We start from the raw sequence: 23009 nt of genomic DNA on the forward strand, positions 1-23009 counted from the left end.
GCCATGTTAGTTGTTAACTTTTCGGGGTAAATTCTAGCTATGTCTGTGGTTTGTTTTTGTGGTATTAAGGTATTTCTATGGTAAATTTAAGTAACGACCTTGGCTAACATTTTTTATTTCCTTGTTTGTTTATCGTATTGCAATCTCCTATCTTTTGTATGATAACCTGTCTGTTAATGCAGGGTTCATGCTTGACACTTGTTAATTTTGCTAACTTGTAGCTCCTTTTTTGGCTCCCTTACAGCTACAAACATGAAGGGACATCCCTGTCTTTTTTTGCCCAACTTCGAGCTTTTCCTAGATCAAATTTAAGCATCATTTTTGGCTAATATGTAGCCATTTTTGTTTTCTTTATAGTACTGGATGGTTGGTACTTCTTCGCAGAAATGGCGCTGGATGAAGCATCTCGCAGCTGTCTGTTGCGCTTCCGTCACAGACTGGAACAGGATATCAAGCCCTCATATCTTATGGATCACATGATCAGTGATGGTGTGATCAGTGTAGATGAGGAGGAAAAAGTCAGGATACAGGTGAGTTTTTGGTAGTGCGTTTGAGAATCATAAAAGCAGCTAGATACTTTTTTAAAAAAAATTCTTCTATTTCTCTCTCCATTCAGCCAACCAGAAAAGACCAGGCTGCTTCTCTGATCGAGCTTCTCCTGAGGAAAGACAACTGTGCCTTCATCTCGTTCTATAATGCTCTGGTCAAAGAGGCATATGACGATTTAGCCAGGTTGCTGTATGACAACCTTCCACAGATTTCCTCCAATGGTTATGAAAAGCTGTCTGATGAGAACACGTCCTATGGTGAGGAAGTAGAGACAATTGTTTGAACTGTCACTTCTGTGGGTGTGAAAATGTAAGGCCATTTTCAGGTATGACGTCTGGACAGTAAGATGTGCAAACTCATCCTATAATACCCAGGAGGCACCTTAAATAGATTAGTTTAGTGCATATCAAGTATTTTTGTTATGCATAGATCTCAACATACTAGATAAGTTGTTTATATGTTTTGGATACTGTACATATGTAAAAAAATAAAACAGACTCAGAAATGAATTCTTATCAAAAAGATTACCATATAATGATCAAAATGTTTGACAATGCATTAAAATATATATACAGTGACCTCATTCAAACTGCTTTTGTGCAGTTATTAGATCTCCTTCTAGAAAACTAGCAGAGAATGTTCACACCATGTCTTTTGATTCTTTTGGAAAGTTGCATTGTTTATTTTTCAAGTTTTATGCACTTTGTTCAACAGTTCAAATGCTGCTAAGTGAAGGTGGTGTGCCTCAGAGACCCGTAGTGTTTGTCAGCCGACCAGAGCTTTTGAACCGGCTTAGAGAGAAACTTTATCGTTTGAAGGAAGATTCAGGCTGGGTCACTGTTTTTGGGATGGCAGGCTCAGGAAAATCTGTTCTGGCTGCCGAGGCTGTTCGACACCAAGACCTCCTTGGTGGTGAGTCAGCACTGACCCAAAAATGTCCAATCATTTGGCAGATATTATTGAAGCACTCTCAAACACAGCAGTTTCATGTACAGCTCATATACTTTTTCTCCCTTTGCAGATTGCTTTCCTGGTGGTGTCCACTGGTTGTCCATTGGCCAGTTGGAGAAACCTGACCTTTTGCTAAAGATCCAGTCATTATGTTTCCGTCTGGAGCAGAATCTGCATTCCCACTCTGCCCATCGTTGTCCAAACTCTTTAGATGAGGCCAAGGAGCGTCTGCGCTTCCTCATGCTCCGCAGATATCCGAGGTGGTGGCACTTTCATACTACATACTGATGATGACACCATGTACTTATTATCTTTGGTCAACAGGCCTACAGACACAGTTACAGATTTCTGACCACTTCTCTGTTTTTGCTCTGGTTTATTAGATCTCTGCTGATGTTAGATGACGTCTGGGACAGCTCAGTGCTTAAAGTCTTTGACATCCACTGTCGCATTCTCCTGACCACCAGAAATAGAGGCCTCACCGATTCCGTTAGTGGTATGCACAACATTGTTTCCCGTGCTCAAAAAAAAGTTAAAGGATTGATAAAATCAACCTGACGTTACATTGTGTCTTAGGGGCCAAGTATGAGGTTGAAGTTGAGAGTGGTCTGGAGGAAAGCAAGGCACTGGAAATACTGGGACTGTACACTGACATCCAACCTCATGGACTGCCTGAGGAGGCTCGGCGCATCGTCGTAGAGTGTAAAGGTCTGTCAACTCAAACTCATCCATTTGTAACATTGAAGCTTGAAGGTTTATAGGACGTTATTGTCTCACACTCTCAGGTTCCCCCCTGGTGGTGTCGCTGATCGGGGCTCTGCTTAAGGATAAACCAAACCGCTGGCAGTATTACCTACGCCAGCTTCAGCAGAAGCAGTTTAAGCGAATACGTAAGTCCTCCTCCTATGATTACGACGCCCTGGACCAGGCCATGGCTGCGAGCATTGAGGTGCTGCCTGAGGAACATCAAGAGCTTTACAAGTATCTGACTGTGTTTGAGAAGGACATCAAAATTCCAGCTAAGGTTTGTAGTCCAAGTCACGATCTCCTCAAATGTTACACTTAATTTCCACTGTCTTCAGAAATACAGAATGACAGTGTCACTTGTTTTAGGTTCTGTCAGTTCTGTGGGACCTGGAGGAGGAGGAGGTGGAGGACATCCTCCAGGGGTTTGTTGACAAATCCCTGCTTTTTGTGGACAATAACAACAAACCCTGTCTGTATTACCTCCATGACCTTCAGCTGGACTTTCTGGTGGAGCAGAATCGCAACCAGCTAGAGGTGGGATTTTGTTGATAGAGCTCATATACAATAGCCTGTTTATAATAGAAATGCACCTATACCAAAACTAGTATCAGTATGAGGCCAGATGTTGCATTCAAATAGTCGTACACAAATATTAATAATAATGGGTACTATCTCCTCAACGTCAATTATTAACATAATTTACTTTTATATTTTTTTCAAAATCTTATTTTATCATTAATTATATTAACATTTTGTCTAATGTGACGACAGAGTCAGTTTGAAGACCTTTTGTTTTTTTTGGATTGAAAATATCCGTCTTTTCATAAAAGAAAATAAAACTGACTGTAATTTTTTCCTGCTTGGTGTCCTTACTGTGGTTTGAGTTGAGCTCATACCAACACGCTGTAGGCGAGTATGCACATAAATATACTCATACTGCATAAAAGGCATCAAAACAACTCTAGCTTTCTGCTAACAGACAACTGGTTTATGTCCAACACTTTCACTTCAGAGCCTTCACACTAAGATGGTGCGTCAGTACCAGCAGCACTACAGAGATGGTCCGCCGATCTCCAAAGACAAAGATTGTCTTTACTGGATTAGGTTTTTGACCTACCACATGGCTAAAGCTAGCCTTTCTCAGGTAAGAGACGTTTGCACAGGTGGCCATCAGACATTCTAGTAGTTCTTTAGCTACTCATGTTGATTTGGTTAAAAACTAAAAGCTGCTTTTTCTCTTTTGGTCTGATTCTACCTCTGCAGGAACTCTATTCACTAATGTTTTCTCTGGACTGGGTTTGCACCAAGGCCCAGATAATGGGTCCAGCCCACCTCATCAATGACTACATGGAGTACGGACCAAGTTTAGACAAAGAGGTCAGCACATGTCTTCAGTTAGGTTGTTCTGTTTAAGATGGGTGCATTTGCTGTGTGTATCTGTGTGTGTGTGTGTGTGTGTGTATATATGTATGTATATATATATATATATATGTATATATGTATATGTATATATATATATATATACACACACAGTATGTGTTTCTGTACATATATAAGAAATGTAATGCTTTCCATCCTCGTAGAACGATGGCGTGCGTAGTCATTTCCAAGAGTTCCTGTCCCTAAATGGCCACCAGCTGGAGCAGCGTCCCTTTCCAGATGTGGTTCAACTGGCATTGTCTGAGCCTCATACTTCAGATGTTTATAGACAGGCCCTAGTGCAGGCACTGGACAGAGCAAACAGAGGGAAACTCTACTTTGACTGGTTGTACGTAAAACCAAAACAATGTTATACTGTCTATAGTGTGTGAAAAAAACATTCTAATGTTATTCTTGTGTGTTTTTGTCTAGGAATAAGAACAGCGTAGAGAATCTGTCTCTCCTGGTGATCCACCCACACCAGGGCTCCATCAACTCAGCCTGCTTCTCCAATGATGGAACCAAGATCGCCACTTGTGGAGCCAGTAAGACACTCAAGGTATCAAAGCAGCTATTGTTTTGGGAATTGCACTATTTAGTTTTAATTGTGTCAAACTAGTGGAAAATACTAAAAGAAAGTAACTTTAAAACAAGTTTAAATGCCCTGGATTGAAACGTAAAAACCTTAACAGTCATGTGCAGTACAACTATAATAGTCCTGTCTTTGTTGTCAGGTGTTTAGAAGCACCACAGGTGAGAAGCTCACGGAGATCCAGGCCCACGATGACGAGGTTCTCTGTTGTGCCTTCTCCCCTGACGATTGTCTCATCGCCACCTGCTCTAGTGACCGGAAAGTTAAGGTAAAGTCACGACCAAAAACCTCATTTAAACCCAACTTAGGTGTAAAATACATTAACAAATATAATTACTTTTGCTAGATTTGGAATTTGGATCGTGATATGCTGCTGAGGGTCTTCTCAGAGGAGCATGAAGAGCAGATCAACCATTGTCAGTTCACAAACCTGAGGAGACAAGTCCTCCTGGCTACATGCTCCAATGACAAGTTCTTAAATGTGAAGGTGAGTGACTCTGTTGGTGCTGCAAAAAGTCTTCTTAAAGAACAGCTCCGACATAAAGAAATGTCCATGGTGGAATCCCAATCTCACCTGATAACTGCTGGATTTAAACCCTTGTCGTTCTTCTTCTCTTCCTGTAGCTGTGGAATCTGAACAAACCCACTTGCCAAAATACCTTGTTCAGCCACTTGGAGCCAGTCAATCACTGTTGTTTTTCACCAAACGACACATATTTGTCTACATCCTCCAACGATGGCACCGTCAAGGTCAGCATCTGATATTCATAAAGCTCACTTTTTTATGTGTACCTCATTTACAAGTTCACAAAAAAGGAAAATAAATGTGCACATATTCAGATCCCATTAACAAGTGTTGTCTAGGGTGTATTTAAATTAATGTTTCCTGTACCAATGCAAACAAATAAGAGCTGCAAAAATATTCTTACTTTTATTCTATAAAAATCCAATTGTCAATAGTAACATAATTGTTTTAGTTTTATACAAATAATAATAATTAATAATGAAAAAAACACTTCAACAAAGTTCAACATGACCATTCTTGGGTCAGACATTTCCAGATGATTTACATAAAGGTTAATTACATTTACAAGGATAATGTTACACAACCTTCAATTTAAGCAACCCAAAAATTATATCCAGTCTTTAACAATGGTCCTAAACTACATCACAGATGTTTCAGATACTCACCACACAATATTTTTGTCGTCTCTGACGGGATATCTGTGTGTGCTGTAGCTGTTTCAGGTGTCATCTGCCAATGTGTGGAAGACCATCAATGTGAGCAGCATGTTCTCAGAGAGTGACGAGACAGTCCCGGTTAAGTGCAGCACCTGGACAGGAGACGGCAAACGAATAGCATGTGCAGCCAGAAACGCAGTTTTGGTGAGTGTTTTAGAATAAAAACAACACATGGGTTTGGTCCATGTGACCCTGCAAAAGAATAAGCAGTAGATGATGGATCTATTGATGATGGATGAATTATTGATCAGTGACTTAGCTTATTGACTTTGTATCTCTCATGGCAGCACTGACATGATGTCTATTTTTTATATTATATATATATATATAATAGATATGTAGGTATGTATGTATGCATACAGTTTAGTTTGCTGTTCTTTTTTTTGTTCTCAGTTGTTTGATGTGGAGACGTCAGACATGTTGTTAGAGATCAAAACCAACCGTCTCAGCACAGTCCAGTACTGTCACGCCTGTCCCACTAGTAACCTGTTGGCCATCGCTTTCTCCAACTATGGTGTGGAGGTAAAACACATTTTCTTGCTGATATAAGTAGAAACAACCTTTGTCTACTGTGTAGTTTATGTAGTTATGTAGTGTTTTTTTTACTTGCAGCTGTGGGACCTCGTGGCTAACAAAAAGATGGCCGACTGCAGTGGACACCTGAGTTGGGTCCAGAGAGTTCAGTTCTCTCTGGATGGCTCACAGCTGCTCTCCTGCTCAGATGACCAGACCGTCAGGGTGAGATACAGATAAATCCTACTATCTTTGGCCTCACACAAATGTGGCTTCAAAGACGATCGGTTCCTCTTCTGAATTAAAACACTCTTGTTTTTTTTCCTTGAAGCTATGGGAGACTAAGAAAGTTCACACCACTTCTGCCGTCTGCCTGAAGAGAGATTCTGATGTCGTTTTCAATGATGGAGAGGTCGTAGTTTCTGCTGCAGACAACTGCAACAGGCTACAGGTGACAGAATTATATATGAAAATAATGAAACAATTGGTTTTTAAGTAGGTTTAAAAAAAAACTTATATCAATCAAATTCTGAAGTAATAAAGCTGAATCACGTGCGCTGTTTCAGGTACGTGAGGGTCCATCAGGATCGCTGCTGTTCCAGTCGGAAGAAAAGTCGTCCAGGATCAGGTGTACTTGTCTGTGCAGGCAGCCATTTGTTGTGGCTCTGGGCCAAGAAAATGGAACTGTACAGGTAGAAAACAAAAATTGTTGAAACACAATATTTCTGCTTTCTCTTTAATCAGCTGGTCTATTACTGAGTGCCAAGTTTGAACTTGGTCTGATTTTGGAAGTTGGATACATTTTTGTGACCCTAAACTTGAAAAATGTTAGTGTTTGCAGTAATGTTTCAATGAAATATGTCAGATGTTGGAACCATGTATTTTTTTAGGTTTTAGATTATTCAGTCTTCATGAACTATGTTGTGGCTGCTGTGTGTTTGTGAATGCCCTCCCTCATGCTTGCTGGCCTTAGTTCCCTGACCCATCTATTCTCTGACAGGTAAAACTCTGTACGAAAGAGACCGGATGTAATTAAATTAGCAAAATAGAAGCATTATCTTAGTCTAGGTCGAGAGAAATATTTAAAAGGATTGTTCTTGTTGTGCCCTATGTGTACGCCAGAGGGAGCTCTGTTTCTGCATCTGTTGGATCGTCGTTCCACTGCGGTTTGCTGCAGCAGTGTCATTTCCTTCTTACTCACCTGGTTGTGTCTACCAGGGGCTTAGAGAAGAAATTAAAATACTAATAATTCATGAGCTTTAATCCAGATCAAACTCACGTCTGTTTGTGTCTGAGGAAACACTTTTGGCCAAAACTGCAAAGTGCTGCAATGTTTGTTAAAGATAAATTGAGAGTCTCAAAAGTGCTGCAATGTTTGTTAAAGATAATAAGATCAAACCTTTTTTTTTTACATTGCGTATGTTAAGCTTGTTCAGGGCTTTCATCTGCCATTTCTCCTTGTGCTTCTCAGATTCCTGACGTTGAGTCACACATTTTTCTAAATAAAAATGAAGCAGGGATAGATATGTATATCTGTGGAGCATCCTTACAGAAACTGGTTTTTTATGCAGACACAGCAAATCCCGAGGCTTCTAATAGCAAAGCTGTTTTGTTCACTAACCCCCCCATGAACGTCTGCAGTGCTGTCAGATCCTCATCAGACCATCGCAGGCTGCAGAGGGCATTCAGAACTTTAGACTCTCTCCACCAGTTCCTACTTTTTGATGTTCCTATCAGCGTCTAACCAGCAGTCTCTCCTCACCTTCTTACTTCCACAAAGTACAGCTTCTTTTCTTTCAGGAAACCTTCTGGGACATCTTTGCAAACTCAGCTCTATTTTTAAGGCCTGTGTAACGAGATGCTCCAGATTTTTGTAGTCACATTAACGTATGTATGTGAAACATTGTTATTGTTCAGAGATCCTTCTGAAAGTATCTCTACAAGAGCAGTTTTCTTATTGGTTAAAAACCTGCTCACAAGTCATTAACAATGAATCCAACAAGTGATGTAAGTGGGTCAAAAAATACTGACTTGGTTTATGATTTTATATATATATATGCTGCACACAGTTCCCTTTAAGGTTTAAGATGTCGATGGATGGATGGTGTTCTGTGATGCTGATGAGTGCTGAAGACCAAACTTGAATAGTTTGGTAATAGAGCAGTTTGTGGTGGTAACGTTTGTTTTTTGTCATGCAGGTGTTGGAGTTGGCCTCAGGAAAGCCTCTGGCCACTCTGCAGGGACACACCAAGACAGTTCTTCACTGCAAGTTCATCCACGATGGCCAAACCCTCATCACATCGTCGGAGGACACCACCATCAGGGTCTGTAGCTCGATTCTTCCCTCTTCTCATCTAATCCATGGCCCGTTCTTTGACCTCCTTCCCTCGCCCCGCCTCCTGTTTCCCTCTTTCCTCCTCTTATCTCAATCATTTCTCACCTAGGGTAAAACTGTCTTCTCCATTAGGTTTCTCATGCTTATGGCACTGCGATTTCTTTGTAGTCTCTTCCTCTACCTGTTACATCCCAGTGTTTTTCTTCTCTTCATTTCCCCAACTTCTGTTTCCTCATCTTCTTTTTCCCTCTCGTTGCCTTTGGCTACACTTCTTATCTCTCCCTTCTCCTCCCTCACTGGTGTTGGTTGTGTGCAACTCCATCTTGTGTATGTGTGTGTGTTTGTATGTGTGCGTGTATTTGTGTGTGTGTATTTTCGGCCGTTACCATTTCCCAACTCCTCACCTGTCATGCTCTAGTGCTCATTCCCCCTTTATCTTCTCCTATCCCACCTCCTCCTCCTCTTCCTCCCTCATCCTTTCTTCTTACTGATGGACCTGTCCACTGCAGCACGTCCTTCTCTCTGCCTTCCTCTCTCTATTTTTCCCCCCCCGACTTATCCGTATTCACACTGCAGCTGCCTGCAGCATCGCTTTCTCTGGACCGTCCGCTGCACATTCACATTCACCCGTCTTGCAGATTTATGTTGTTTGACATCTGCTGGCCTGATAATGAAAGTGTGTTATCTATAGATGTCAGTGCAGACACAAAGTGAATGTAAAATGATCTAATGGCACTGGGACGTGGGGGCGGTGATGGATTCTAACCTTTGGACCAGTGACAGATTTTATTGAGAAGGAGAAAAAGGTGCACCCAACAAACCTGGAGCCTGATAAGAGGCGTCCGGCTGAACTCCCGTCTTCATTCATTTGCATACTGACATGATATAAGCTCAAGGTTGACAGATGTACGGGTCCATCGTTTGCATTAGCTTAACCCAAGTAGATTCAGGTTGCCAGAAAATGGAAAAATAATATTTTGCACTACCTGGATCTGAGCAGTATCATGCAGTTGTTTTTCTGCCCTGACAGCCCCAGTATGTACTGTACAGTACATGGCTGCAGTGCAGCATCTATGGCTCCCTGTCATGTGATCAGTGGATGTTGTGTGGCTGTAACAAAGAAAGCCGACTTTTGATTTTTTTTTCTCTACTTAGATGTCATGTGTTCAATAAAATCTTAGGCATCACTGATGTGGTAAGACATGTTAAGCAGTCACCCCCCCCCTAAGTGAAGTCATTGTTTAGCTAATAGAAGTTATATGGTGCCATTGTCACATATTTTGCCAAATTTAAATCAAGGTTGATTGATGGAAATTTACAGGAATCCATGGGAATAAATGAGAATCAACCTGGAATATAAAATGATGAGGTTGGCTCTTTGTTGGAATTTTTAATAATTCATAGGGAACAATATATCTTGGCATAATCTGGACCAAGGATCTTCACATATGTTCAGGCTTGACCACCAGATTCTATACTCTGCCTTTCATATGATGCTTTTCTGTACCTGCTGGACTTGTCAATTCCTACAAAACTGATTCTCTCTCTCTCTCTTCGTTCTCGTTGAGCGAAGGAAGTCACAGTTATTTTCCTGTTTCCCAAAAAAGAAAAGAAAAAGAAATTCAGATTAATTTGTCTTGCTGTGTCCTGCCAGCAATAGCACTCTGTGAATTGGGACCGAGACCACACTTTGGGAAGTGCTGCTGTAATCTATATTATAGGTTGTTCTGCAGAATATTTTAAATTAGTGACAAGATTAGATCATGGCCGACACAACTGTATTATTAGCGCCATTTGCAGGAAAGGGCGAGAGTTGACGTAGGTTGACCTTAAGTTAACAAATACTTTACTGTTAGTCTGTGTGCAGGTTGTAAACCAAGCTCCTCCTTGGTTGCGTTATGATTATATATACAGATCCTTTCCAAAAAATTTTATGATTTTATATATATATATGCTGCACACAGTTCCCTTTAAGGTTTAAGATGTCGATGGATGGATGGTGTTCTGTGATGCTGATGAGTGCTGAAGACCAAACTTGAATAGTTTGGTAATAGAGCAGTTTGTGGTGGTAACGTTTGTTTTTTGTCATGCAGGTGTTGGAGTTGGCCTCAGGAAAGCCTCTGGCCACTCTGCAGGGACACACCAAGACAGTTCTTCACTGCAAGTTCATCCACGATGGCCAAACCCTCATCACATCGTCGGAGGACACCACCATCAGGGTCTGTAGCTCGATTCTTCCCTCTTCTCATCTAATCCATGGCCCGTTCTTTGACCTCCTTCCCTCGCCCCGCCTCCTGTTTCCCTCTTTCCTCCTCTTATCTCAATCATTTCTCACCTAGGGTAAAACTGTCTTCTCCATTAGGTTTCTCATGCTTATGGCACTGCGATTTCTTTGTAGTCTCTTCCTCTACCTGTTACATCCCAGTGTTTTTCTTCTCTTCATTTCCCCAACTTCTGTTTCCTCATCTTCTTTTTCCCTCTCGTTGCCTTTGGCTACACTTCTTATCTCTCCCTTCTCCTCCCTCACTGGTGTTGGTTGTGTGCAACTCCATCTTGTGTATGTGTGTGTGTTTGTATGTGTGCGTGTATTTGTGTGTGTGTATTTTCGGCCGTTACCATTTCCCAACTCCTCACCTGTCATGCTCTAGTGCTCATTCCCCCTTTATCTTCTCCTATCCCACCTCCTCCTCCTCTTCCTCCCTCATCCTTTCTTCTTACTGATGGACCTGTCCACTGCAGCACGTCCTTCTCTCTGCCTTCCTCTCTCTATTTTTCCCCCCCCGACTTATCCGTATTCACACTGCAGCTGCCTGCAGCATCGCTTTCTCTGGACCGTCCGCTGCACATTCACATTCACCCGTCTTGCAGATTTATGTTGTTTGACATCTGCTGGCCTGATAATGAAAGTGTGTTATCTATAGATGTCAGTGCAGACACAAAGTGAATGTAAAATGATCTAATGGCACTGGGACGTGGGGGCGGTGATGGATTCTAACCTTTGGACCAGTGACAGATTTTATTGAGAAGGAGAAAAAGGTGCACACAACAAACCTGGAGCCTGATAAGAGGCGTCCGGCTGAACTCCCGTCTTCATTCATTTGCATACTGACATGATATAAGCTCAAGGTTGACAGATGTACGGGTCCATCGTTTGCATTAGCTTAACCCAAGTAGATTCAGGTTGCCAGAAAATGGAAAAATAATATTTTGCACTACCTGGATCTGAGCAGTATCATGCAGTTGTTTTTCTGCCCTGACAGCCCCAGTATGTACTGTACACTACATGGCTGCAGTGCAGCATCTATGGCTCCCTGTCATGTGATCAGTGGATGTTGTGTGGCTGTAACAAAGAAAGCCGACTTTTGATTTTTTTTTCTCTACTTAGATGTCATGTGTTCAATAAAATCTTAGGCATCACTGATGTGGTAAGAAATGTTAAGCAGTAGCAGTTTATAAGTGAAGTACATGTTAAGCAGTCACCCCCCCCCTAAGTGAAGTCATTGTTTAGCTAATAGAAGTTATATGGTGCCAAATTCTTTAGTCATGCTAATAGAAGTTATATGGTGCCATTGTCACATATTTTGCCAAATTTAAATCAAGGTTGATTGATGGAAATTTACAGGAATCCATGGGAATAAATGAGAATCAACCTGGAATATAAAATGATGAGGTTGGCTCTTTGTTGGAATTTTTAACAATTCATAGGTAACAATATATCTTGGCATAATCTGGACCAAGGATCTTCACATATGTTCAGGCTTGACCACCAGATTCTATACTCTGCCTTTCATATGATGCTTTTCTGTACCTGCTGGACTTGTCAATTCCTACAAAACTGATTCTCTCTCTCTCTCTTCGTTCTCGTTGAGCGAAGGAAGTCACAGTTATTTTCCGGTTTCCCAAAAAAGAAAAGAAAAAGAAATTCAGATTAATTTGTCTTGCTGTGTCCTGCCAGCAATAGCACTCTGTGAATTGGGACCGAGACCACACTTTGGGAAGTGCTGCTGTAATCTATATTATAGGTTGTTCTGCAGAATATTTTAAATTAGTGACAAGATTAGATCATGGCCAACACAACTGTATTATTAGCGCCATTTGCAGGAAAGGGCGAGAGTTGACGTAGGTTGACCTTAAGTTAACAAATACTTTACTGTTAGTCTGTGTTCTAATTTTCTCATGTCCGTCTCTCCTGGGTCTTATGAAGGTGTGGGCGTGGCCGTCTGGAGAGTGTAAAGTACTTCGGGGTCACAAAGAACAAGTCCGATGCTTCTCACTTCTCTCCAACTCAGCATCTGAGTCCCGACTCCTGTCCTGGTCGTACGATGGTACCGTTAAGGTGACTGTGGTCCTGTGACACACTTAACCATTTACAGTCAGTTTTCAGCAGCAGCATTATCGTAAACATTAAATATTCAGCACCGTCTCATTCCTCGCTCTTAGGTGTGGGACATAAAAAGTGGAGAGACAATGCGGGACATCGACGCTCATGTGGGAGCCATTCTGTCCTGTCATGTCTCGCCAGACGGCTGCTTTTTTGCCACTGCCTCTGCTGACAAGACTGTGAAGGTTAGTCACATTTACACACACACACACTCGAGTCAACACATGTCTGTTACGCTGCCGGCAACATTTTGACCTATTACACATTAGCATCTTCCCTCCAGACTTGTTGTTTTCAGCACATAGGCTCATAGTCTGCCAGTGATATTAGAGGCTGAAAAGTTTGTGCAGCAGTGCAGTTGAAGGACCAGAGGGACTTGACTCAGGTCTGGGGATTCAGATACAGGTCAACGCTGCCCTGCTACGCTCGCGCTGGACTTGTATTTACTCAAAGCAAATTGAAGTCAGTGGACATTCTGAACCACTGCCTTCCTGTCAAGGTGTAATTTTGGACAGACCGCATTTTACCAACACTGCTGCACTCGACTTTGGCCTGACTTTGACTGACTTTATAAACTGAATGCTGCAGAATATTAAAAAAAAAAAAAAACTCAACCCCCACGGAGAAGGGAACAAAGGAACAGGACATGCTGAACATATTCAGAACTGTCTCTCTTTTTGTGCCTCTGTTAAATATTTCTACTCTGAATGAAAGGACATAAACTGTGTCCTCAACTATTCTTGGATCATAAATGACTGTGGATTCGTGGTTAGATTAAAACATCTCTTAGCTTCCACTCATGACTGATGACTGGTGGCTTAGTAGAGTCCAGAAGCGAGGCTGTTTCTCAGTCATTGGTTCACACAGGAATCTGGGTTTAGTCCACACTTTCAGGCAAAATAATAATTAAGCTGTGTGTGTAATCTTTTTTTCAGGTCCCCATTAGGTTGAGGTTTAAGATTTGCCAGTTGATGATCACTGGGTCAGGGAATGCATTATGTCTACGTGTATGTGTAGTTCTGACAGTTTGTGAAAACCAGAAGGTGTGTGACATAGTCATAGTCAAAGTCCTTGTTTTACAAATTAAAATATTTTGTAATATGAAACAAACCTCAAGATGTTTTTTTTTATGTAAGTGAAGAGTTTAAACCAGAATCCATGAATGTTCTTGTTGGAAAAAAAACCCCTTTGCAGTTCTGCTTATTTCCTTTCCTCCATTTCTTTCGCCTGGCCTTTAAATGAATGGTAGTTTCTGTGTACAAGTGTCTAATTATGAGCCATGTTATTTTCTGTGCAGCACAGGAAGCAACTAGAGCAAGGAAGAAGAAGAGGAAGGGGGTGAGGAAGGTGGGGGGAGAAAAAAATGTGAAAAGAAACAATGAACACAGAAGAAAGGGATCAAAAAAATAAAAAAGAACATGAAAGAGATGACAGCAGGGAATGAGAGCACTTTGTTACTAGGACTCTTTAAGGAAATTACATGGATTACTAGATATAAACTCTCTAATTGTTATCACCAAGTCTTTGGTGTAAATAGTTTTACTATCAAATGGAACAATGAGACACGTTCAAAAGGATGGTGTGAAGTCAGTAACGGTCTCAGATATAATAATATAAAGTGTCAGGTTTTGCACGTTCATTCCACATCTATGACTGTGCTAAAATTAAATGTTGTGTTTTTAAAGTAAAAAAAACAAAAGCTGTGGTTGGCGGAATGCTTTAAAAATTAAGTTGAAATGAGGACAGAGTCCTTTGTTTTCAGCCAATGGCATATTTATATACATGAACCATAGATTTGAAACATTTCAACCTTGAATAATTCAGAAGCTGTCACACACAAAATAAGGTTTTTATTTTTAGATTTCTAACTCAGTTATTGCTTGTTTTTCCTCACTTTTGTCTTAACTTTCTGCTCTTTCACAGTTGTGGCTCTGTGAGACCTGGCAGTGTGTCCACAGACTCAGCGGCCACCAGGAGTGCGTCAGGAGCTGCAGGTTCTCCTGGGACAGTCGACGTCTAGCCACTGGAGACGACAACGGCGAGATCAGAGTACGTGTTCAGAAGTTTTTAGCCATATATTGTTTTTAAACTTTAGTATTTAGTGTTTAATTACATTTTATTTTTCATTTGGTTATATGTAAAGAGTCAACTCTGTCATTTCCACATGTGGTTACTAACTCGTCATGATTGCTGCAGAAGAGGGCTGAGTTGAAAGTGAGGTGGCAGGGCTTCCTCTCCAGGTGCTGGAGGAGGTGCAGGTTGTAGGAGAATGGTTGATGAAGGAGATCAGTAAGAGGAAAAGATGTTCTGACAGCAGGGGGTGAAGGAGCTGCCAAATTGGATCCCCAAGGTTTTGAAGAATTGGCAGCGCACTTTAGCAGACACAAAGTCAGTGAAAAGTCGGACCGTGTGAGAAGCAGAGCAGGGTGGGAGCAGATGTGAAGAAGCCTCTGTGGATAAATGGCGGAACTGCAGCAGTTAGAAAAAAAAAAACAGTCGATGCCCTCGAGGGGGCTCTGGGGCCCCCCGGGCCCCTTTACCCGGAAAAAACCCACGCCACAAAAAAATCTTTTTTTCAGGTCCCCATTAGGTTGAGGTTTAAGATTTGCCAGTTGATGATCACTGGGTCAGGGAATGCATTATGTCTACGTGTATGTGTAGTTCTGACAGTTTGTGAAAACCAGAAGGTGTGTGACATAGTCATAGTCAAAGTCCTTGTTTTACAAATTAAAATATTTTGTAATATGAAACAAACCTCAAGATGTTTTTTTTATGTAAGTGAAGAGTTTAAACCAGAATCCATGAATGTTCTTGTTGGAAAAAAAACCCCTTTGCAGTTCTGCTTATTTCCTTTCCTCCATTTCTTTTGCCTGGCCTTTAAATGAATGGTAGTTTCTGTGTACAAGTGTCTAATTATGAGCCATGTTATTTTCTGTGCAGCACAGGAAGCAACTAGAGCAAGGAAGAAGAAGAGGAAGGGGGTGAGGAAGGTGGGGGGAGAAAAAAATGTGAAAAGAAACAATGAACACAGAAGATAGGGATCAAAAAAATAAAAAAAAACATGAAAGAGATGACAGCAGGGAATGAGAGCACTTTGTTACTAGGACTCTTTAAGGAAATTACATGGATTACTAGATATAAACTCTCTAATTGTTATCACCAAGTCTTTGGTGTAAATAGTTTTACTATCAAATGGAACAATGAGACACGTTCAAAAGGATGGTGTGAAGTCAGTAACGGTCTCAGATATAATAATATAAAGTGTCAGGTTTTGCACGTTCATTCCACATCTATGACTGTGCTAAAATTAAATGTTGTGTTTTTAAAGTAAAAAAAACAAAAGCTGTGGTTGGCGGAATGCTTTAAAAAGTTGAAATGAGTCCTTTGTTTTCAGCCAATGGCATATTTATATACATGAACCATAGATTTGAAACATTTCAACCTTGAATAATTCAGAAGCTGTCACACACAAAATAAGGTTTTTATTTTTAGATTTCTAACTCAGTTATTGCTTGTTTTTCCTCACTTTTGTCTTAACTTTCTGCTCTTTCACAGTTGTGGCTCTGTGAGACCTGGCAGTGTGTCCACAGACTCAGCGGCCACCAGGAGTGCGTCAGGAGCTGCAGGTTCTCCTGGGACAGTCGACGTCTAGCCACTGGAGACGACAACGGCGAGATCAGAGTACGTGTTCAGAAGTTTTTAGCCATATATTGTTTTTAAACTTCAGTATGTAGTGTTTAATTACATTTTACTTTTCATTTGGTTATATGTAAAGAGTCAACTCTGTCATTTCCACATGTGGTTACTAACTCGTCATGATTGCTGCAGAAGAGGGCTGAGTTGAGAGTGAGGTGGCAGGGCTTCCTCTCCAGGTGCTGGAGGAGGTGCAGGTTGTAGGAGAATGGTTGATGAAGGAGATCAGTAAGAGGAAAAGATGTTCTGACAGCAGGGGGTGAAGGAGCTGCCAAATTGGATCCCCAAGGTTTTGAAGAATTGGCAGCGCACTTTAGCAGACACAAAGTCAGTGAAAAGTCGGACCGTGTGAGAAGCAGAGCAGGGTGGGAGCAGATGTGAAGAAGCCTCTGTGGATAAATGGCGGAACTGCAGCAGTTAGAAAAAAAAAACCAGTCGATGCCCTCGAGTGGCCTCTGAGCTCCACGTGCTCCATTACCCGGAAACAACTCGAGGCCACAAATCAAATGATATAAACCGCACTAAACTTTCAGCCTGCATTTAGTCAGTCAGTGTAACAACAGAACCTGGAGTTTAATGTTACCTGACATAAGACATGTCACAGTTGAATAACAGCTGCAATACTCATTAGCTGACCACCAACCACGTTTCACACTTAGACATGGTGTTTTATGGGAACTTTCTCAGTTGTATCCACATGCTAAGGTCAGAAATTTTCTTTTCTTCTTTTTTTTTAACCAAGTCTATTTTTGTCCTTGTGAAATGGAAACCTAATTTCAAGAATGTTGGCACAATTCCTTAAAAGGCAAAAATACAAACTCTGTACTTCTGCCATTCGCTCTGAGCTTCCCTTAATAGGTCAGACAAGGACAAGGGAAAAAGTGTATTACTAACTTTGTGATTCTTTCACTTAATATTTTTTTCTGGTTTTAGCTATTTCAAGGCTACGGTTAATTTGGCTTTTGGCTAATTCCTAGCACAATCTTGATGATCTGTCAATGTTATTAGCTAACTTTCATTTACTAGAGTTGTGGTTGATGATGTCCTGCTGTCCCTCACAGCTGTGGAACGTCAAAGATGGGACTCTGCTGAAGATTTGCTCAAGGGACGGTAAAGACGGCATGGACTCACTGCACGGAGGCTGGGTGACTGATCTCCACTTCTCACCCGACGACTCCCTCCTGGTCTCCACCGGAGGCTACATCAAGGTTTGATGATCCCGTTCATTGGTGTTACTGGTTGTGTTCAGTGTATAAGGGGTTACAGCAGCGGTTCCAAAACTTGTCTTTATGAGACTAAAAATGAATACTGAACAAACAGTCTGTCAAACAAGCAGCGTCTCCGTCCGCAAGTATTGCTTTTGGTGTGAACGCCACATAAGAGTTGATGCACTTAGTAACTTAGTGTGTGCGCGCATGTGTGTGTGTGTGTGTGCGTGCCTTTATTTTATGGGGTCACAGAGCGGCCAGTATCCTCCAGGCTCTGGTCATTTTGTGATACAGTGATGTGATTCTCCAGAGAGAGAGAGTGACTGTGATTAAGGTTTTATATCCCAGATAACGTTACCTCTCTGATACTGCGTTAGTGTGTGTGTGTGTGTGTGTATGTGTGTGTACCTGCTGTAGTTATATTTGTGAGTTGTTGTTGTTGTTGTTGTTGCAGTAGGGATACACTGTATACTGTCTTTGGATATTAAAGAAATAGTTTGGAATTAAGATTTATTTTTGGGTATCATTAGAGATGTGTATCTATATGTGCAAGCATTCGTCTGTGTCTGTGTGTGTGTGTGTCTGTGTGTGTGAACAACAGCACATTTAACTTTGTTTATATCTGAGATGATACAGTTAGATTGCAGCTGTACTACAGCCTAGAGTTTAGACAGATGGACCGACACTATAACAATAAACCAACCCATGAAAACCCACAAAGTATCACCGACAGCATTATAAAGTTATAGGAAATGAACTAAAACGCAGGATGGAGCCCAAATGTGTTGCTTTTATACCATGTCTTTATGTCGTGATTATGTTATTTTAGAGAAAAGTGAGGTCTGTTCTCAGATCGATAATCTCTTTCATAAACCCCACATAAAAAGACGTGATTTTTAATGCCAGAGAAAGTGGTAGTAAAACGATGTGATCCCGGTAAATACCAAAAGAAAACTAGAATATATTTCTCAGTGGAATTCACTGCTTTGTTGATGAATTTAACCAACGTGTTGAAAAAGACTCGTCGACTTCAAGACTTGTTTATTGGAGGATGGTGATTAAGAATTTAAAAAACCCACAAATGTATATTAATCTAGCACTTCAATAGTTTCATCCATGGCTTCTATTTATATTAAGACATTTGTGATTGTATTGTGATTTAGAAATGCTGAGAGCTGTCAGTCATTGGGTCCAAAGTCTAAATAAATGTAAAAAGTGAATTGGCACCAACTGCTGCAGTAGAATCTCTCAGGGCCCTGGGCTTCCTTCAGTGAAGGTTATGGACTTGATGGATCAGCCTGTGGATGTTGAGAGCAGTGATGGATGATTACTTCTGTCTGAGAGAATGAGACCCCATGTCGGGAGCATTGATTGATTAATCTCAATGTTTGTCAAGCGGGCACCGATCACAGGCCGTGTCTGTCACAGCAATTACTGCGTCAAAGTGTGGACGTCTGGTGATGGATGGAACACTAGCTCTGTGATAAGCTGGAGTGACCATCATTTTAATGACCGTTGTCGAGAATATAACAAAAGCTTTCATGCTCGGACTCGGCACTTTAACAGTTCCAGTCATTACCAACTCTTAGGTTCCACTGGTTGTATCAATGGCGCTGTGTCCTGTTAAATTAAATAAAAAGCCACTGGTTGTATCAATGGTGCTGTGTCCTGTTAAATTAAATAAGAAGCTCTCTTCGCTGTTTTGCCTCCGTGGAACATTTTGGACAAGAAGTCTGCAAAATATGCCAAAAAAGCTAAAACTTTCACAAATAATTGATTTAGGAAAAGGGATAATGAGGGAAAAAGCTTCGACAATTATCACCTTCTGGAAGGTATTTGTTTTTAATTCATGTTCAGCTGGTGAGAAGGAGAAAATTCATTATGAAGGATCAGAAAAATATTCCATGAAATGTGATAAATCTGTGAGTCACAGATGAAGCATCTGATGTTGGAGTTTGTTTTAATTATTCAGAGTTCATTCAGATACGTACAACAACTTCCAGTGTAGGAAGAACCTTTGATCTCTTTTGCTACTTAAGCTTTTCGGGTTACACAAGTATTGTCTCACTGATGCCTCAGAGGCTCGATCACTGCGGAGCGTTAGTATGAACTCTGAAGAGAACTTTTATTGCTGCAGGAAATTGAGCTGCGAGTCAAACATTTTCTAAAACAGAAAGTTCAAAATTCTTTAAGACACACAGCCCTGCTGTGGCGAAGTTTTCTTTAAAGAGTTTTTGCCTATTCCGATTATATTCAGTAACCCATTTCTGTATAAATTCTTATAAAAGATATGTGGACATTTTAATACAACAACAGTAGAAGGTCCTGAAATTTTCCCCAATGTTGGGCCGATACCGATCCTGAGTATCGGACCGAGGCATTTCTAGTTTCAATTTGTCATCTTTTGATCCATATTTTATTAGCCAGTGAAAATGTCTGGCCTTCCTGACTTTATAGTCCTGAAAATCTGCCCCACTGGATTTAAAATTAAAAAAGCGAGGCCGCATCTGGTTAAGCTGTCAGTTTTAGCAAATAACTCTGAGAGGATCTCTTGTGCAGTGAGTTTCAGGAAAAGTAACAACTGCATCAGTGCACCGGAATGTATATAATACCGGATATGGATGTTGAGCTAGTACCAGCCAAATGAGATTATTATGGATTACGTGCTAATCTAAACACCGCCCCTCGGAGATGTTAATTACTGAGATGATGATTTATCACTGTGTGGACTGACTGAGAGCCCCTCTGGTGTTGCAGTGCCTGAGTGCGTCCTTGCATTAGAAATAAAAAACGGTGTCATTTAAATTAAACATGTGACAGTTCTTGGAAGAACAATTACTTGAAAATAAATGATAACACCATCACGGCGTGATTCACCCGAGACCTTTCTGCTCCTGTAACTCCTCTGTGTTGCTGGGTCTTTTATATTGGAAGGATGATTTCTCAAGTGGTTTTACTCAGTTAATATGATGAACACTCATAGTTTTGTTTTGTTTTTTTTTTTGGGTCCACACACAGAATGATGTTGTATTTTCACCCTGGCAGTAATTCCATCAGTTATCACGCTGCCTTTTCTCTCTCTTTGTCTTTATCTCTCCCTCTCCGTGTCTGCACGGTCAGGTGTGCAGTGTGAATGTAATTAAAATCAGCAGGCATCCGTGTGCGTGGTGTGTGTGTACTTGACCAATATCCCCTGCTGTGTTCAGTTGCCTGTGCAGAGTGTTTAATGAAGCCTTTCTTCCGCTCCTTATCACCCAGGTTTCACTTTTTACATAATGAAAACACAACCTCTGTGCGTGTGTGTGTGTGTGAGTGTGTGTCAGAGTATGATGAAGTGCTATCTCTCCAGCTCACTGAAAAAGCCTGTTACTTCCCACACTGAATCCCATCAGTCCACTGTCCTTCTGCTGCACGTCCTGTTCAGAAAGGCCACTGCTTTCTGTCTCACACCTGCCCCTGCACACACACACACACACACACACACACACACACACACACAATCACAAAATGCTATTGCACGTTGATCTACCGCGGTACTGCAATCTGAGAGGGAAGCAGCAGGTGTGAAAAGACTCATCCTTACAGCAAGAACACACACACACACACGCACACACAGGCCCAGAATAACTCTCCAATATTACATAGAATACAACTTAATTATAATAGACTCTGATCTCCTGCATTGACAAGTGGCCATGTTTAACCTTTAATCCATATCTCTGAGGTCTGTTTTACTAAGCTGCCGGCTGTCAGTCGACAGACGGAGGCAGTATCTCATCAGCAGGGAGGTCTGATCTGATGAGTCTAGAGTTCTGATCTGCTAATTCTTCCCAACTTGGAGATACATCTGTCACCACCGCTGTTGAAATGTTATCTAAAAGACCATTATCGTATAAGGACCGAAGTCTTATCAGAGTGAGGAGAGTGAGCAAAATACAAGACTCTGATTTGATCAGTCATCCTACGATCAACACAGTGAATCCTTGCTCCAGTCGAGCGTGTTCATAATCAAGCTAGGCTAATTGGTTTTGTCCAGACATGACCCATTTTTTGTGATGTTGTGAGCGGTACAGATCTGATTCTTTTGAAGTCTGAATCGGAACCAGGCCATCTTCATACGTGGTCCCAAATCTGATACCTGATCTGATATGATGTTTTGATGTCAAGTCACATTTTATCTGACTTTGACCTCAGTGATACAAAGGTCACGGTTCTGTGTCAGAGCGGGGGGAAACGTGGTTATAAACTCTAGTGTCGTAGACTGTTCACGACACTTTTAAACTCTTAACATGAACAACCACACAAAAAAAATCTGAATTGAGCAACAAAACGTGGCGTGAAAATCCCTCTAACTTTATAAATATTTTATGTGGCGTGAATCACTTTTCTCTTAGAAACATTTTGGAAATGTTTGTGCTACATTTTTCTTCCCTTTTTTTTAAAAAAAATCCCTCTAACTTTATAAATATTTTTACCATGTTTTTTTTTAAACATCACTAAAAGTAGGTGAAAACTGGTCATGTAGTCTCTTAAAATTAACATGTATTATATATTCGTAAATAGAGTGACTTAAATTTAATTACCTTCCCAGATTTTTTTTTTTCTTTGCTGATCATGATCATCCCAGGTAGCCTATCACGACAGGATAGTTGCTTCCAACATCTGTATTATATAGTTCATTAGCTTGGTCTCTGTAATATTAACAAATACTGTAATTAATTCAGTTGGTTTAACTGCAGCATCACCTTGAATCAATGTATATAATGATGGTAAAAACAAACACATCTTCATAACACGTTGGCTCACATGGTTTACGTGAAAAACAGCCTTGCATTATGTGTTTGGTCTTTAATATATTTCTTCTGAAGACACATAAAACCAACCAACTCCTGAAAAAAAGTATTTCTTTTACCTAAGGGATAATGAAAAAAACATGAACAAACCATTAAATGAAATCAGATTCTCACTATTCCCAGAAATACCAAGGCCAACAACAGTTTTTATTCCCTGTTGTTTTTATTTCCTTGACTCACAAACACACACACACACACACACACACACACACACATATATATATATATATATATATACACAATTATTTACTCAAACACCCTGTGGTCATTGTTATACACACACACACACTACTCTACAGTGTATTCCCTCACGAATGGCAGAATTGGAAATGACATTTCTCCCCTGCCACCGCTGGTGTTGTCAGACATCACTTATCACCCGAGCTTTGACAGCAAAAAAATAGGGAAACAATTTTTCCCTATCTCACCTTCTCACCCTCCGTTTACTCTCATTGCGTATTTTCCTGCAGCTGCGTTCCTCTCAGAATTCCAATTCTAAGCGTCTTTCTTCTGTTATCTTTCCGTT

The 23009-nt window shown here is 40.9% G+C and overlaps 1 protein-coding gene across 1 annotated transcript in view; it reads left to right on the top strand.

Annotated features, from left to right (window-relative positions):
* The window catches only part of apaf1 (apoptotic peptidase activating factor 1), a 30268-nt gene that overhangs the window by 469 nt on the left and 6790 nt on the right, over positions 1 to 23009 (top strand). Inside the window, exons 2-26 of the mRNA XM_008315542.3 lie at positions 358 to 530; positions 617 to 806; positions 1264 to 1461; positions 1571 to 1760; positions 1884 to 1996; positions 2077 to 2208; positions 2286 to 2524; positions 2614 to 2781; positions 3260 to 3391; positions 3511 to 3624; positions 3831 to 4015; positions 4099 to 4225; positions 4401 to 4526; positions 4605 to 4745; positions 4883 to 5008; positions 5498 to 5644; positions 5894 to 6022; positions 6113 to 6238; positions 6345 to 6464; positions 6580 to 6705; positions 8212 to 8337; positions 12553 to 12684; positions 12789 to 12914; positions 14653 to 14778; positions 17484 to 17630. Of these exons, the coding sequence (XP_008313764.1) occupies positions 387 to 530; positions 617 to 806; positions 1264 to 1461; positions 1571 to 1760; positions 1884 to 1996; positions 2077 to 2208; positions 2286 to 2524; positions 2614 to 2781; positions 3260 to 3391; positions 3511 to 3624; positions 3831 to 4015; positions 4099 to 4225; positions 4401 to 4526; positions 4605 to 4745; positions 4883 to 5008; positions 5498 to 5644; positions 5894 to 6022; positions 6113 to 6238; positions 6345 to 6464; positions 6580 to 6705; positions 8212 to 8337; positions 12553 to 12684; positions 12789 to 12914; positions 14653 to 14778; positions 17484 to 17630 (3630 nt within the window). The 5' untranslated portion in view covers positions 358 to 386. The remainder of the gene's footprint in view (positions 1 to 357; positions 531 to 616; positions 807 to 1263; positions 1462 to 1570; positions 1761 to 1883; positions 1997 to 2076; positions 2209 to 2285; positions 2525 to 2613; positions 2782 to 3259; positions 3392 to 3510; positions 3625 to 3830; positions 4016 to 4098; positions 4226 to 4400; positions 4527 to 4604; positions 4746 to 4882; positions 5009 to 5497; positions 5645 to 5893; positions 6023 to 6112; positions 6239 to 6344; positions 6465 to 6579; positions 6706 to 8211; positions 8338 to 12552; positions 12685 to 12788; positions 12915 to 14652; positions 14779 to 17483; positions 17631 to 23009) is intronic.

The sequence above is a fragment of the Cynoglossus semilaevis genome, chromosome 8 (genome assembly GCF_000523025.1).
Source record: "Cynoglossus semilaevis isolate Cse_v1.0 chromosome 8, Cse_v1.0, whole genome shotgun sequence".
In the NCBI taxonomy this organism is placed as follows: domain Eukaryota; kingdom Metazoa; phylum Chordata; class Actinopteri; order Pleuronectiformes; family Cynoglossidae; genus Cynoglossus; species Cynoglossus semilaevis.